Source organism: Ovis aries, chromosome 23, assembly GCF_016772045.2.
Source record: "Ovis aries strain OAR_USU_Benz2616 breed Rambouillet chromosome 23, ARS-UI_Ramb_v3.0, whole genome shotgun sequence".
NCBI classification, from domain to species: Eukaryota; Metazoa; Chordata; class Mammalia; order Artiodactyla; family Bovidae; genus Ovis; species Ovis aries.
In genome coordinates, this window is record NC_056076.1 from 41,632,913 (window position 1) to 41,649,857 (window position 16,945).

The window sequence follows — 16,945 nt, forward strand, 5'->3', positions numbered from 1 at the left end:
CCTTGAGCGCGGCCTGGGCGGGGAGACCACGCTGTCTTGCTGGCCGGTCCTTTGCACGCGTCCACCAGCCGGTTTTTCCGTGTCAGGAGAGGCCACTCGCGCCCTCTCTTTCGAGGGACTCGCAGCCTCTGCGGTCGCATCGAGCACTTTGCGGCGCGGCCTGCTCTGAGTGGCTTCTGGGTCTTGGTAGCTTTGGGGCACAAGTCAGACTCCATGTTTTCCAGGAGGAGGAGGAGGAGGAGGAGAGCAGGCGCTGCAGAAAAGAGGATTTAGACCGTGTGGGATGGGGAGGTCAGGGCACGCTGGGTGACTCCAAAGCAAGGAGGGTGGTACTGAATGCATCTGTCTTAATTTATTGTGAGGCTCAGGTTAGTCAACAGCTCCACCGTGTAAATCTCCTTCTGTTAAGATGGTTAAATATATATCTCGTCCCAAAAGCAGCGGCCCTCCTCCATCAGTGCGTTTTGTGATTCTCCCCATTTTCTCAGCAAAGGCTGACTCTCCCTGATGGAGGTCCCGGGTGGCTGGTGGGACAAGGATGTGGGCTTTTAAGGTGCGTGGAGGTGATCTGCGGAATTAAGCTGGGATCAGAGCAGTGGACTGAGGAGTGTTCCTATACCCAAGCCGTAGAGGCTGCTCTAACCCACTGAGCCCCTATGGTGGTTTTATCCTGTTCAAAGAGGCAGAGGAGGATCGCTGTGGGAAAAGAGAGCAGATGGGGACTCCGAATGAAATGTTTCCAGTAGTACATTTGCTCTGGTCACCGACTCTTATGTAATAGACAACAGAGTGAAATGGGAGAGTATGGAAGAGAAAGGGCCAGGTATTAGCGTTACTCTGTTGTGAAACCAGGGCTTTTGTAAATCTGCCCTGGAGGTAAGCTCCAGGGTGAGAAAGACCATCTTTGAGTTTTGTAGCCTCAGTGCAAATAGATGTTTCTCTTGACAGGCAGTTCAGCGTCATTTCAGGGCTCACTCAGGTGGCTGGTTATTTGCTTTATTATTATTATTATTTTTTTTTTCACATCGTTGGATTCTCAGTGAAGGAAGTAAGTGTGACCCTGGAGTCTGCTGTGGTGTGTTTGATATTTCAGCAAATCTCACAACATAGGGTATCTTTGTTGTATTTATCACAACCCTAATTTCACTGACAAGGTTGCTGAGATCCGAGAAGACGTACCTATGTGTCCAAGATCACCCAGCTAGTAAGTGATGCAGCTGGTATTTCCCTGGCCTCCAGACCTCTGTTCTCTCCCAGCTCCAGGCTGCATCCTTGTTTCTGCCAAGGCTGAGAAGAGCCACACCTGCCTTAGAGTTGTCTTATTAGATTGGGCCATACCTAGCATTTAGCTTTTCTGGGGAACCTCTCTTTTTAGGCCAAAGGGCCACAGTGAGCACCTCTCCACTGGACAGTTCGGGATCCCACAGACCCCCCCAGCAGTGTTTAATTTGTGGGAAATGTCAGCTGCCATTTCCTGTGGCGGTCATGGCCGAACGTTTCCGACCCAAGTCCATCTCCCAGTGGTTCCTCTGACAGCAGGAGAGAAGAGGCAGAGGCAGTCTGGGGAGGCTGGGACATCAGGCTGATCACAAACACATGTGTGAGTTACATGGTTGTCTCTTCAGTAGCTTAAGTGACAATCATTCAATTTGGAGATGAAAGAGAACAGTCCTGCTAGACTTTTCTAAAGGTCAGTGAGCCTGCCCACATGTGTGGAATCGGGCTGGGAGGATCCCTGACCTCACAGAGCAATGACCTTTGCTATAAGCCTACTTTTGCACACGGGTTTTAGAGCATGTGCCAGTGTTTGTTTTTGTTTTTTTTTTAGATGGCAGATAAATTAGTCCCTGACCTACTCCTTCCTTAGGGGACGTTGCATAGGACTCTGGAGATTAGAAGTGGGAGACTCCACCCAGAAATTTTACTTTGATATATTCTGGAGGATGGTGACCGCAAGTATTACAGGCTTTCCTAAGTCATTTCTGTCACCATTATTGTATGAAACTCAAGTTACTGAGAAGAATGATCTGAGAGTAATGAAGCAGAAAACTAAGGATGATGTGTTATTGATTGGGAAATTCGAGTGGAATTTTGTTTTTTTGGCCAGAATGCTGTCTTTTTCCAAAAATCAGCTGTCAACAGAGAAGCGCCTGCCTCTGTTGTGTGGAGCTGAATGGGGCCATCCTTGAGTCATACTGCCATCACAAGGCACCACGGTGACTAGATGTTGTTATTGTTTAGTCACTAAATCGTCTCTGACTCTTTGCAACCCCATGGACTATAGCCCGCCAGGCTCCTCTGTCCATGGAGTTTTCCAGGCAAGAACACTGGAGTGGGTTGCCATTTCCTCCTTCAAGGTATCTTCCCAACCCAGGGATCGAACCAGCATCTCCTGCACTGGCAGGCAGATTTTTTACCACTGAGCCACCAGGGAAGCAGGGTGACTATATGATGAGTAAGTACTCAGTCCGGGTAACCGGGTAACTGGCTTTTTGCATGAAAGCAGTCAGAAAAGCCCTGTTGGCCCTTGACTAGAGATGAACTTGTATGTAATTTGGAAGGCTTCAGAAGTGAAGATAGGAGATTGAGGTCAGTTGTCCAAAGGGCTTTGCTTCTTTCTCAGACCAGACTCAGGTCCATCTTAGTGACCAGCGTGTCTGAGAAATGCTGCCTGCCCACCATCACTGTGTTTTGCTCCAGCGCCCAAAGACAATCAGACAAGCCCTGGAGCTCATTGTGAACATATTAATTATGTTCTGTTTCCACAGGCTTTTCAGGAGGGTTTAATTGCTTTGCATTTATTGGCCTATTTCAAAAATGCTTCTCATGTTGGTGGGGGATGCTAGCATGACACCCCTCCCACCACCCCCAAGTAGTGTACTCCAAAGTGCCCCTGTCCTGAGGGGGCTCCAAGGTTGGCCTGGGGAGGGCTGCTAAGTTTGCTCTGCCCTTTTGGTTACCTCCTAAGAATTATTTTTGGTGAAAACAAGCAAAGTGCCTGCTAGCTCAGAGCAGACACCATGGGAATGTGGAAGAGCAGTGATTTCTCAAGGGGGCTGCTGGGGAGGCCATTCGAGTGGATCGGTTGCACTGCCTCAGCACTGGCTGGCCTCGGCCTCCTGCCTCTCTCTTGGGGTCTTGGGAGTTTCAGGATCTGCAATGATTTGGTTAAATCTGGCCGTGAAGATTCCAGGCGCTCTGAATGGCCAGGAAGGGGTGGGGGTGGGGTGGACACTGAGGCAAGAATAAACAGTTCTGAGCATAAAGTGCTTCAGCTCCTCCCTGCCTACCCCCCTCCCTCCTGGAAGGTTGAAGCAGACAGTGTCCCTATTCTTTCCTGACCTTCTGCTTTCCACACCCATTCTTTATTCAGCCTGCAAACAAGCGGCGGTAATCATCTTAGGTGGCGAGATAATGTGGACCAGGGCACAGGGGGGCCGTGGCTGCTGGATGAACTGGCACTTGTAAACAATGGCTGAGCCCCCCTGTGCCTTCTGAGCCTCAGCTGGGACTCTGCGGAGCACATTTTCACTCATGGGAGGGAAAGGAGGTGGATTATTTGTATATTACAGTAGATAATAGTTAAGGGTCTGCAACTCCCACAGGAGGGAATTATCGCAACGGCAGCCAGCTGACTGCTCACTGTCTAAATTGAGTCTGTTTAAAGAGGGAGTGACTAAAGTAGGACTAGTTATTGATTTTAAGTTGTTTAAAGGGAATTAAGGTCTGATAAGATCATCAGTATGATCAAGGGTTTTCATCACTTTTACTATGAAACCAAGGATTTGGTTTTTATATTTGTGGATAAACTATCCTCAAAGAGATTTTCTTTGACATTTTAATCTTCGTTTATTCTAGTGCACACATGGTACCTCATTTTTTCTTAAATCTGATGTGTGTATGTACACACACGCACGCACACACACACGCACGCGCGCACACACACACGGCACTAGTAGTAAAAGAATCTGCCTGCCAGTGCAGGGAGATGCAACAGACGGGTTTAATCCCTGGGTCGGGAAACTCCCCTGGAGAAGGAAATGGTACCCAGTATTTTTGCCTGGAAAATTCCACGGGTAGAGGAGCCTGGTGGGCTCCAGTCCATGGGGCTACTGAGAGTTGGATACTCCTGAGCACACATAAACACACTCATGAGTATAAAATAAAGCTTGATTTGTTATCTGCAGGTGAAGGGGAATAGTTGGGGAGCTCTCTAGTACTTCAAGGTTTCATGCTATACAAAATTCGAAAAGTATATTTAGTTAAAGCTAGATTAGCTTTTTAATGAGATAATGATCTAACATTTGAGTATCTGACAGACCTGTTGTTAATTCAATATAAAACTTGATTAAGGGAAATTTTCTCATTATCTGTATTAAAAACCAACAGTTTTCTGCTCTTACTGTGTGTAAATTTAGTCTACCAGAAACATTATATGTTCTGCTTGATTGGGTTTGTTAAGCATTTAAATGGCAGACATCTTTAAGGTTCTTTGATACAATGTTTTCTAGATTAGAGCATGCTGTCAGAAAATTAATGTTCATTTGAAAAATCGCTCTCCCATCATGACCCTGATCTGAATAATCACAGTTTTTGCTTTTCAAATGTCTGCTTCCTGCCTACATGGTTTGTAATTTGCTTTTCTTATAACTTCTTTTCACTGAACCTGAAAATTGTTTTTTTTCAAGGCTTTTTGAAAAGAGTTGAAACCCTGGCCTCATCCTGTCTCTGCAACAGACAAGTGTTGGGAAGCCATTTAAACTTTTAGGGTTTCAGTATGCTCATTTTAAAAATGGAGGGTATTAATACCTTTTCTGCACATTGCGGTGCTTTGGTGAGGACCAGTTGTGAAAATGAATATACCCACACGTTGACAATGTCAAGTTCTAAACGTTAGCTTGCTGTTATTTTGCACCGACAGGCTTTTTGCAAGTGTGATTTAAAGCTTCTTGTTTCACGTGTCCTGGTGGTTGCTGATAATTTCTCCCATTTACTGGAAAGAGTATGTGTGTGGAGCCAGAAAGCCTGGGTTTGTAGCTGGGCTTCCATTTATCAGCCGAGAGGCTTTGGGTGTGTTCACCAGTGTGGGTTTGGCCTCTTTGTCCATCTTGTGGGGGCATGTGTCCCTGCAGGCTTATTGTAGGCTTAGTATCGAAGGCGAAGTGCTTAAGAAAGGGTGTCTGCTGGTCCACAAATTTAGATAAAATATGAGTTATAAAAGCAGTGATTCAAATACATGCAATTACAGTCTCTTTCTAATTTTCTTTTCAAAGCGACTAATGTTAGTGGTTATTTATGCCAAGAACCATTAGCTGTTTACATCTGGCCTGCTGAGTGATTTGGAGGTGTGGGTACATTGAGCCCTGGAACAGGCTTTTTCAGTCCACAGTGGGGGTGCAGGCGTCCATAGAGCATAACTAGTGTTTAATGGTAGGGTTGATGAGGGACCCCCCAATACAAAGTCTGAAAAACCAGAGAACATTTTTGTATCTGAAGTCCTATCATATTTTTTTTATGACTATGTCACATTTTAAGATTCATCTTTGAGTAATAGGTAATTTTCAGCATTAATGACTTGCCAAGCTTTCTAGAAGGAAAGGGCTGCCCTGGTGGCTCAAATGGTAAAGAATCTGCCTGTAATGCAGGAGACCCAGGTTCAATCCTTGGGCTGGGAAGATCCCTTGAAGAAGGGAATGGCTACCCACTCCAGTGTTCTTGCCCAGAGAATACCGTGGACTGAGAAACCTGGTGGGCTGCCATCCATGGGGTCTCACAGAGTCGGACACAACTAAGAGACTGACACTTTCAGTAGAAGGAAAAGCCTTCGCACAGTGCCTTCATGAACGGATGCCCAACGCCACTGGATATTTGTGGGTACCCCTGGATATATACAGTGATTATTGCTTCTGTTGAACTATTTTTATTAGTTAGCCAGTGTAATAATTAACTAACTGTATTCAGACACCTCTGCATAGATTAAGCTTTTTCTCAAAGTCAAATCAGATTTGCAGAAGGGACCTGAGAAGCTTGACCTTGATTTTGAAGATTCAGGACTAACTCTCTACTCTTTATGGGAGGATGACATGCACAGGCCTGTTTGAAAGCTTGTAGGCTGTGGTGGCTGCTCTCCTCTGGTGTGGGTTGGGTCAAGGGCAAGACTCTCATGGCTCAGCATGGGGATTCGGCATCAGAAACAATCTCTTTGCTGCAGGTTGAAAGGCCCTTCCTGAAGTCAATGTGTTCTCCAGGCCCTTGAAGAGCCCAGCCTGTCCATTCTGTCCACTGTCTGGCCTCTGTTCCACCCAGTAAACCCCAATTCCAGCAGACTTTCCTATTGGAACAAGATTTATAGGAAGGGTCCTCCATGAAGAAGAAGAAAAAAGTCAATGAAACTTGCTTATGTGTCATAACATTTTCAACATTAAGATTTACCTTTTTTAAAAAGATTTTTTAATGTGGATTATTTTTAAAGTCTCTATTGAATTTGTTATAATATTTCATCTGCTTTACATTTTGATTATTTGGCCTTGAAGCACATGGGATCTTAGCTCTCCCCGACCAGGGATCAAACCTGCACCACCTGCATTGGAAGGCAAAGCCTTAACTACTGGAGGCAGTTCCCCAAGAGTTACCTTTCTTAAGACACATAAGAACACCTTATTTTTTTTATATATATATACTTTTTTTTTTTTGGCCCCACTGCATGGCATGTGGGATCTTAGTTATCTAACCAGGAATCAAACCTGTGCCCTCTGCATTGGAAGCACGGAGTCTTAACCACTGGACCATCAGGGAATTCCCAGACATCTTTTATTTTTAGTGAGATTATCACCACTGGTATAGAAATTCTGTAAGAATCTTTAGCAGATAAAAACATTTTATTCGTTTGACTACTAGAAGTTGGTAAAGCTTTCATTTTTAACACCCACTCCCCTTCATGGGCCATTGAAACAGGCCCCACTGGAGCCATGGTCAGCTGAGTGGGTCATGTTCTTGGGCAGGTGGTGTGGACAGAGTGGAAGAACCTGTAGGCGGGCTTTGGGAGAATCAGATGCCTCACATGTGCCCTTTCCCCTACAGGTGATGGCTGCACACAGGCAGAGTTGGTTGGACAGTGGTTTTCACCGTTTGTGCCAATTTGTTATTTTTCCACAAGGGTTCCCAGTTCGTTTGGTACACATCTCCTATGTGATCTTATCCAGGATAAAATAATCTGCAGGAGGTTAACTACTAGTCAATTTCTTATCTACCTGAGGCTCTGTTGTTGGGAAACTCTTTTCTTTATTGTAAGTAAATCCCTGGTTTTTGAGAATAAATGCAGGATTAGTGTGGGTGGCCAGACTCCAGGAACAAACTATTGAATAGGACGAGAGCTGATAGGTTAGGGTGTCCGTGTTTTTCCCCTTTGAGCCTCAGTGTTAACTGAACAAAATAAATGAGAATGAGGACTTCCCTGGTGGTCCAGTGGTTAGAATGCTGCTTTCACTGCTGAGGGCCTGGGTTCTATCCCTGGCTGGGGATTAAGATCAAACAAGCCACGTGGCACAGCCAAAAAAAAAAAGATGACCAAGAGTATCCTAGTCTGGAGACATTTACGCCATCAAGTATGAAACTAATCAAGACAATTCCTAGAATGCTTTTCTTAATCTCCCACCTTCTAAGTTGCTCCTCGCTGAAGCCTTTATTATAGAAAATGTACCCTGGATGTTACTGCCATGTCTGTGGGTTTTGGAAGAGTTGTCCGTGATCACGCTACAAGGCGGGAACAAAACAATGTGAGGTGATGACCAGTCTGCATTGTGTTTAGGAGCTGGTCTTTCTAGGTGTTGACCAAGGTTCAAGTGTATTCATTCCACAAATATGTATTGAGGGCCTGCTGTTTGGCTCACGCTGCTCTGGACACTGGGAGACTCTAGGTGTCTGCCTTCTGGGTGCTTACCTTCCTGTGTGAGTGACGGATAAAGAGTAGGAAGAAACATAATATTTAATGGTGGTAGGAAGTGGCAGGGGCTTTAAAGTGGCGCTCGTGGTAAAGAACTTACCTGCCATGCACGAGATAGAGAGGCAGGTTTGATCCCTGGGTCAGGAAGATCCCCTGGAGAAGGAAGAGGGAACCCACCCTAGTATTCTTGCCTGGGAGAAATCTCATGGACAGAGGAGCCTGGCAGGCTACACTCCATAGGGTTGCAGAGTTGGACATGACTGAAGTGACTTAGCGCAGATTGGAGGGGCAGGGCCTGGGGCTAGAGACAGTGAGGGTAGGGGGCATTGTGTGCCTTCTGACCAATCTACCTACAGTGAGCTTGGCCACGAGCTGGGGAGGAGCTCTTTAAGGAGAAACCATCACAGGTGACCTGCCTCCTGCGCCTGGACCTGGGAGAGGGCAGGCTGGCGCTGAGGGGGGCGGCTATGGCTCCCTAGAAAGGGATGGAGGCGGGATGAGTATGGTGTGTGGAGCCCTGGGGAGACAGCCCCGAGGGTTGGATGCTGAACTGACAGCACTGCGTTGGCTAGGCTGGGTGGGAAAGCGGGAGCCAGGAATAACTCCCGGGTTTCTTCTGTATCCCAGAGTCTTCATGTTGATCCCAGAGTGGAGTGGAGATGGGAGATGAAGGGCAGGGGAATGGAAAAAACCAAACTGATGTGTATTTGAAATAGCGCACAAGGTTTTATCTTTAGAACCATGAGTCACGTAGTTCCAAGATTGGTGTGGCGGGACAGCATTTTAAGGACATTTGCGGGTGTGTTATAATTCCCGGGCAATTCACAGGGATGAACCCCCTGAAGTTTGTTCTTTGCAGGCAATGTCTAACTCATCTTACTGCCTAGCTTGTGTCTTAGAGACACAAGTTCAGGTCAGCGTTTGGTTTGTATCTAGGGTTTGATTACCTGCAGAGATGACGTCATTTATGATGAGGATTCTGTAAGGAAAGATTGGGAATGGGGTAAATGCTGAGAGGCTGCGATGACTAAGCCATGCTCGTTTTTGGTTTCTGGATCCACGAGACCTGAACAGACATCTGGTGATGCTGTCTTGTGTGAGAATTTCCGAAGTCCCCAGGCTGTATTGCACACGTGTTTCCGGAAGTCGACAGGTGACTGCAGAAAGTTCACAGTACTGCAGGGCATGGGTGGATGGGTGACTCCACCCTGTCCCATAGACCTGGCTTCTCAGTGCCCTCTGTCTGGCTTGTGTAGGATGAGTTGGATGAACTCCGAGCGGAAATGGAAGAGATGAGAGACAGTTACTTGGAGGAGGAGGTTTACCAGCTGCAGGAGCTGCGGCGGGAGCTGGACCGCGCCAACAAGAACTGCCGAATCCTGCAGTACCGCCTCCGGAAGGCCGAGCAGAAGAGGCTGAAGGTGGCGGAGACTGGGCAGGTGGACGGGGAGCTTATCCGGAGTCTGGAGCAGGACCTGAAGGTGAGCACAAGGTGAACAGTGGGTGGGACGTGCCTTCCCCAGAGAAGCTAGGGGGAGTTTCCGTACAATTTCACAGGTTTGCCTCGAAGGTGTCTTTGAGATCCAGTTTAGGTCAGTGTTTGTTTGAATCTAAAGTTTGATTGCCTGCAGAGATAGCATCATTTATGATGCTGATTCTGTAAGGAAAGATTGGGAGCTGGGTAAATGCTGAGAAGGCTGTAAGACCTGAAGTGCAGCCCTCAGGACCCACTTACACGTGGTCTTTTTATAAATTAGTTAATTTGTTTGGCTGTGATGAGCCTTAGTTGTGGCACATGAGATCTTCATACTCTTACATGAGATAATCTTCATAATCTCTTGGGCTTCTCTTGTGGCTCGGCTGGTAAAGAATCCGCCAGGAGACCTGGGTTCGATCCCTGAGTGGGGAAGATCCCCTGGAGAAGGGAAAGGCTACCCACTCCAGTATTCTGGCCTGGAGAATTCCATTGACTCTATAGTCCATGGGGTAGCAAAGAGTTGGACACGATTGAGTGACATTCACTCACGTGAAATCTTTAGTTACTGCCCCAGGGCATGTGGGATCTTAGTTTACAGACCAGGCACCCCTGCCAAAAGAATAAATAAATAAACCATAGATCTTCAATTTAAAAAAAAGAATTAATACCTGCCCCCACTGATCTGATCATTCTTTAGAAATTGTGCAGAAACTCCTAAAGATCTGGAATGTTTTAAAAAATTGATTCATTATCAGTTCAGTTTTAGTCAAATACCACTTTTAAAAGTTAACCCTAGTCACTTAACATTTTTTGTTATTTTAAGTTTCTAGGGTGCAAAAATGCTGAAATTACCATAACCCAAGTAAGACTTGTAGTAGTGACTTAACTGAGAGAGAAATAGGGTCATAACTAATTGTTTAAAGTGTCTTTCAGAATCATTGGTGAAAGTGAGAATAAGGTGAAAATACCCTAGACTTTCTTCCATTTGTCCTTTCCACTGAGGCCTCTCTCCTACCCCAGTTATCAAATCATTTATCTAGAGATGAATTATGTATAATGTCCTTATTATCAGAGTCTCTATGAAATCTCATTTAGCCTTTCATTACGATAACAGGAAAAGAATCTTTGTAACTCAGATTTATAAACCAGTAACAAGATGTCACTCAGTGTGATGTAAAAGTGATTCATATTTCTGTTACAAAATCTCCTTAGTTCCTTTTAGAAAATGAAAATGTTGAACTGCCTTTATAGCATTTGAATGTTTTACCAGAGTAGGCAATTTAAAACCTGACCATATTAAGTATCTACTGAATACAGAATTATTTTTTTAAGCAAATAGGGTTCTTTAAAAATGATTTTAAGAAACAGAAATGTTTATTTGATGATCTTTTAAAAAATTATTTGTTATTCATTTTATTTATTTATTTATTTTTGGCTGTCCTGGGACTTCTCTGCTGCACGTGGGTTTCTCTCGTTGTGGAGAGCAGAGGCTACTCTTCGATCCAACATGCAGTGTGGACTTCTCTTGTTGCAGAGTACAGTTTCTAGGTGCACAGGCTTTAGTAACTGTAGCATGTGGGCTTGGTAGTTGCAGCTCGCAGGCTCTAGAGCACAGGCTCAGTAGTTGTGGCCACAGGCTTAGCTTCCCGGACCAGGGATTGAACCTATGTCCCCTGCCTTGGCAGGCAAATTCTTAACCAGTGGACCACTAGGTAAGTCCAATGATCATTTTTAATTGATCATTTAAAGCATGTGCTCCTGGGAAGACTTGGCATTCTAAGCAATATTCCAGAAGGAACAGGGCTGTAGCAAAGTGGCCTTTTAATCCAGATGAAAGTCATACTTCCCCTTAATGTGGATTTCATGTTTTAAACTAATACCTCTTCCTTTAAATGTAGGCTTGTTAATATTGCCAGGATCTTTGCTGTTTTGTGTAACACAATATTCCTTAGTGATTCTGCCTCTGAAGTGGTTTGGAGGTGCCCTTAGCACACAGAAGGCTTCCCATCAGATGACTGTGTCTGTGGGTTGATGCAGGTGGCCAAAGATGTATCGGTCCGATTGCACCATGAACTTGAAACCGTGGAGGAAAAGAGAGCTAAAGCGGAAGATGAGAATGAAACTCTCCGACAGCAGATGATTGAAGTGGAGATATCAAAGCAGGCCCTGCAGAATGAGCTGGAGAGACTGAAGGAGGTGAGTCAGGTGGATGGGGGCTTACCCCTTGAGAACATGGGACTCCCAAGTGTCCTATTCTTTTTTTTTTTTTTAATTTAATGAATGTATTTTTATTTTGGTTGCACTGGGTCTTCATTGCTGCGCGTGGGCTTTCTCTAGTTGTGGCGAGCGGGGGCTATTCTCTAGTTGAAGTACACGGGCTTCTCATTGCAGTGGCTTCTCTCATTGCCAAGCACAGGCTCCAGGCCAGCGAATTTCAGTAGTTTTCTGCGTGCAGGCTCAAGAGCTCTGGCTCAGTAGTTGTGGCATGTGAACTCAGTTGCTCTGTGGCTTCCAAGTATCCTGGTCTTACTGTGGTTTAAGGCAGGGGACGGCCAGCTACTATTTGTATGGCCTGGAAACTAAGAATGGTTTTTGCATTTTTTATACAGTTGTGGAAAAAGTACAAAACAAACCTGAAAAAGCAAAGATGATGTGACAGAGGCTGTGTTGCTTGTAAAGCCTGAAATATCTGCTCTCTGACCCTTTGCGGAAAAGGCTTGTTGAACCCTGGTCTCAAACTATTTTTTTATAATTTCCATTCCAATAAGCTGGCTGCTAGTTCCCTTTATGGGTCCTTGAGGGGTGTATTATTACTAGAATACAAAATTAGGCAGTCTCTTTTTTCTCGAGAGCCTTCTCTTCCAATGAGCTGGAAAATATGTTATGCTTGTCCATTATCTGTGTCAACAGATGTGGGTGTGTGCTGCCTGTGTCTGTTATGCAGCCAATGTGATTTAAATATAGATTTCTTTTACATTTTAGGGAGTGAATGTGTTCTAGCAAAGCAGTCTAGACAATGCATACATTATTTTTTTTTTTCATTTGCAACGGTAATGCAAATCCCGTTTTGTTGTTGACATCTAGTATAAGATTCAAGCTGAATGTCCTCTTGGAAAATATCCTGCATATTAATGAAGGTGCAAATGGTGGTGAGGGTTTGAGATGATGGCTAAAAAGCCAGCATGTTATGTGCCAACACTCAGCTCTTCATGGTTCCTTTGGATTCACTTCATGATTCAGCTGCTGATCCATCTATGGCTCCACCCACACTTCACTCAGATGCTGGACTGGGCCCTGGGGAGGCAGATGCCCTGCCTTCAAGGTGTTTACTGAGCCAACATGTTATGGATTTGTGTGAATTCTGTGTATGTTGCCACTTCCATGAAAACACTGCGTGTTCTATTTATTTGTCTTGTCACTGCCCCTCTTTGGGAATGGCCCCGTGGGACTTGGGCTCTATGGGGCAGGTTCTGCTTGTCTGGGTCACTGTGGGGCTGCCCACAAGGGCCTGGATCCCAAGGGTGGTTGGGGGCTTTCCAGGTGAGTGGGGGATGCAGGTGAGAGCTTCACAGAGGAGGAGATGGGGAGCCTGGAAGGTTCTGTCCTGGTTGATGACCCTCCTCTGGCTGTGACCGCTCCCCTCTACACTTATGCATCCTAATAACTTTTCTTCCCTCTTCCTTTTGGTCCGAGTTTGCTAGGAGGCAGGCTGTAATGGTTTCTTTTTCCGAGATTTCCAGTTTGAGCCTGACCTTGAGGGCACAAAAGACAACTTTGAATTATATTTTCAAGTTTTATACACGTGTATGTTTTATGTATGGACTTCCCTAGTAGCTCAGTGATAATCTGCCTGCCAATATAGGAGATGTAGGTTCAACCCCTGGGTTGGGAAAATGCACTGGAGGAAGAAACGACAACCAACTCCAGTATTCTTGCCTGGAGAACCCCATGGACAGAGGAGCCTGATGGGCTACAGTCCAGGGTTTGCAAAAGAGTCGGACATGACTTAGTGACTAAACAACAACAACGTTTGTGTATAAATATATAAATTACATATATAAGGAAATATGTGTATTTAAAGCAGGCAGGGATTCTTTTTCCCCAGCTGAAATGGATTTGTGAAGGACCTGACATCAAGTCACAAATAGCTCTCTGGGGAGAGAAATGACCACTGATGTTGGAGGCTCAGGCTGGTTGTGAGGAGCAGGTGGGGGGTCAGCCCCTCCCTTTCTTTACAGCTTAAAATTACTCAGAGGGGTCGTTCATCTGGAACACAATCACTGCGCTCTTACCTCCAGAGTGGCAGTCCAGCTGGTGGGGCTGCATTCTGACACCGAAAAATGCTCAAGGAGTCACGAGACTGAGAGTCAGGAGGGTCGGGGGGCTAGTGGGCCGTTTTGGGTGCAGCCAGGTGCACCGGTTCAGAGGTGGCGCAGGAGATGCTTATCGGAACATTCAAGCCAGGGTCTGGTGAATGGCTCTTTTGTACCAAAGCCAGCACAGACTTAGCCGTAGGTTTCGCTCTAGAGGGAGGATAGTGTTTTCTCCGTCTTAAGCCGTGCTGGTGATCGTTCACCCCTGAGGGCTGGTAAATGGACAACGGGCCACATTCTAAGACGGTCCAGGGCAGTTTGTGCGTCTCCACCACAGGCCTGGGTGCGGATGTGTCTGCACCCTGGCCTTGGAGGACGGTGAGAGGGTGGATCTCTGCGGCTGCGGTTTCTCTCTGCAGACTGTGCTTTCAGCGCCTGGGGGACTCCTCCAGGGTGGGTGTCTCCTCTCTCTGCAAACTCACTCTGTCTAGGAACAGACTTGTCCCCTTCGCCCCCTCCTGCACCGCACTCTTGTCTTTCCAGCTGTGTTAACGGTGCCACTGTCCTTTAAGTCACCCAGACTTAATGGCTGGCAATTATCCTTACCCTTCCTGCTCCCCCTGCTGCCCTGAGTCCACGGTCTTAGAAATTCTTTTTCATTGGTACGTGCTATGGAGTTGAACCTTAAAATTATACCAAGTGAAAGAAGCCAGGTGTTGTACGAGTACATTTATCAGAAATGTTCAGATAGGTAAATCCATAGACAACAGATTAGGGGCTGGGGAGGAGGGAGACCGACTGGGGTTTCCTCTTGGGTGATGACAGTGTTTTGGAACTGGGTGGAGGTGGTTTGCACAACATTGTGAATGTACCAAAGGCCACTGGACTGTACACTTTAAGACAGTTCATTTTAACCTCAATTAAACTTTGTGACTTTCTTCTATCCGTCCTTTCACCCATCTCTCCAATGAATATTTTGAGGGATGGAATATTTACAGGGATGCAGCACTTCCAACTGCCCCCTCTTCTGTTTTACCTTCTGTATCCCCCCAATCCGACAGCCTGCACATGACTTAAACAGACAAACTGGCCTTGGCCCATTGTCTAGCCCTTTAGCATGACACAGGTCCTTTCCTGCCTGGTGCATCTCGGTTTCCCACCCCAAGGTACTAAACCCTGCAGTGAACTGAAAGGCAGTTGAGAAGGATGAGAAGAGACATGCCCTCTGGGCCTCGAACTCCTAGAGGTGTGTCACTCTCTCCGTGGATAGATGAAATGCTTAAAGAGGGCTGGCAGGATTAACCCTCTGGAATTGTCCCTTCTGGTCAGCCAGCTCACTGACTTCTTGTGTTGTTCACATCATGTCCATACACCCAGATTCCCAAATACCCCTTCACTTGCGCAAAACTCTAATTTTTTGACCCCCCCTTTTGCGTACATTTCTTCTAGTAGTCTCTCTATGGTGGAACATCTCAAAAAGGTTGAAACGGTTAACCTTAGTTGACTTTCAGCTTCGTAAAGATCACCCAAGTGCTTTCACTGTATTTCTTTCTACCAGAAAGTTTCTTAAATACACGCTAGACACAAATAATCACTGGCCAGTTAATCTGCACTTTCAAGAGAGGCAAGTTTGAGATCATAACAGGGAACTAGGGTTGGTGGATGGAGCCATAGGGAACCAACTAGCTGTCAGATAGCTCTTGTGGGACATCCTTCATCACCATTCAGGACGTGATATTGATTCTCTGGGTTTGGCTGAGACTCCTTTGTGCCAAATAAATGATCAGATTTTATAACTGTTTCTGTTTTTAAAGTAATCTATTTTAGTTGCACTAGGTCTTTGTTGCTATCCATGGGCTTTCTCTAGTTGCGGTGAGTGGGGGCTGCTCTTTGTTGCAGCGCACGAACTGCTCCTTGCAGCGGCTTCTCTTATTGTGGAGCAGCAGCTCTTGGGCTGGTGAGCTCAGTAGCTGTGGCACACGGGCTTAGTTGCTCTGCAGCATGGTGAATCTTCCCAGATCAGGGATTGAACCCATGTTCCCTACCTTGGTAGGCAGACTCCTATCCACTGTACCACCAGGGAAGTCCTTGTAACTGTTTTATGAGTGCTTGAGAGGAATATGTATGCTCCAATTTTGAGATGAAGACTTTGAATCCATTAGATTAAAGACTTTCCCACCTGAACTATAATTACAGCAGAAAGGACATTTTATATCATCACTCAATATACAGATCAAAAGTCTCTACAAAGTAATGCTTATTTTTTGCCATATGGGACATATTCTGGGATTTTCAGTTCTTTTTTTTTTTTTTTTTTAATGGTATTTGTAAGTTCAAATCCATTACTAGATTGCCACAATTTGGGGAAAATTGTGTATCAGATCACTTGTTAATTGTGTTGTTCAAATTTTCTATATCCTTTATAGTTTTGTCAAATATCTCTTTAGGATAAAGATATGTTAAAATCACCCATTATAATTTTACATTTAAGTTTTCTTCTTATATTCTGTCAAACTTTGATGTATAGATTTTGAATATGAATTCATAGAGATTTAGAACCTTTATTTGGTAATGAATTGTTCCCTTTATCATTTCATACTGACCTCTTTATTCTAATGTCTTGCTTTTTCCTGTTAAGCCTACTTTATCTGCTTTCATCATCCACGCCAAATTTCTTTTAGTTAGTATTTACCTCATATAGACTTTTTGGTGATTCTCGTCTATTGTTTCTGCACCACTATGTTTTAGGTGTCTTTTTTGTGAATGGACTATAGCTACCTTAAAAACTGGAATCTGGGAATCTCTTTTTTCAAAACTTGGGAATTTAATCCAGTTACATTTTTTGTGGCTATTAATGTGTTTGAACTTATTTCTGTCATTGTATTTTATGCTATCTTCCATGCCTTTTCTTTTTTCTTTTCTCTTTTTAAAAACATTTTAACTAAAAAGCATTACAGCCAGCTGCCACAACAGTGAGCAGAAAGAGAGGGGAGGGGTAGGGAAGACCCAGGGGACCCCATCCCAGCTGCTCCCAGGGGTTGGAGGGCAGGGACAGACTAGGGAGGGGCCTGCGTGGTGGCGGTACAGTGAAAGGCTGCTCACCATCTCTTTTTCTATTTTTAATATTGATTTCTCTTTAATTAAATTTGCAGTTCTCATGTTCTCTCTCTCGGTTAGGAAACCATACATTATATCACCCTTTTGATGACACTT

General features: G+C 45.1%; 1 protein-coding gene across 10 annotated transcripts in view; it reads left to right on the top strand.

Moving 5' to 3' along the window:
* The window catches only part of MTCL1 (microtubule crosslinking factor 1), a 111,712-nt gene that overhangs the window by 1,894 nt on the left and 92,873 nt on the right, over nt 1-16,945 (top strand). For 9 of the 10 annotated variants that reach the window (XM_060405232.1, XM_042239550.2, XM_042239553.2 and 6 more), the window contains exons 2-3: nt 9,199-9,423; nt 11,457-11,615. In XM_060405232.1, the coding sequence (XP_060261215.1) occupies nt 9,199-9,423; nt 11,457-11,615 (384 nt within the window). Of the gene's footprint in view, nt 1-8,913; nt 9,096-9,198; nt 9,424-11,456; nt 11,616-16,945 lie in introns of those variants that run through there. The other variant, XM_042239555.2, reaches the window with a different exon arrangement.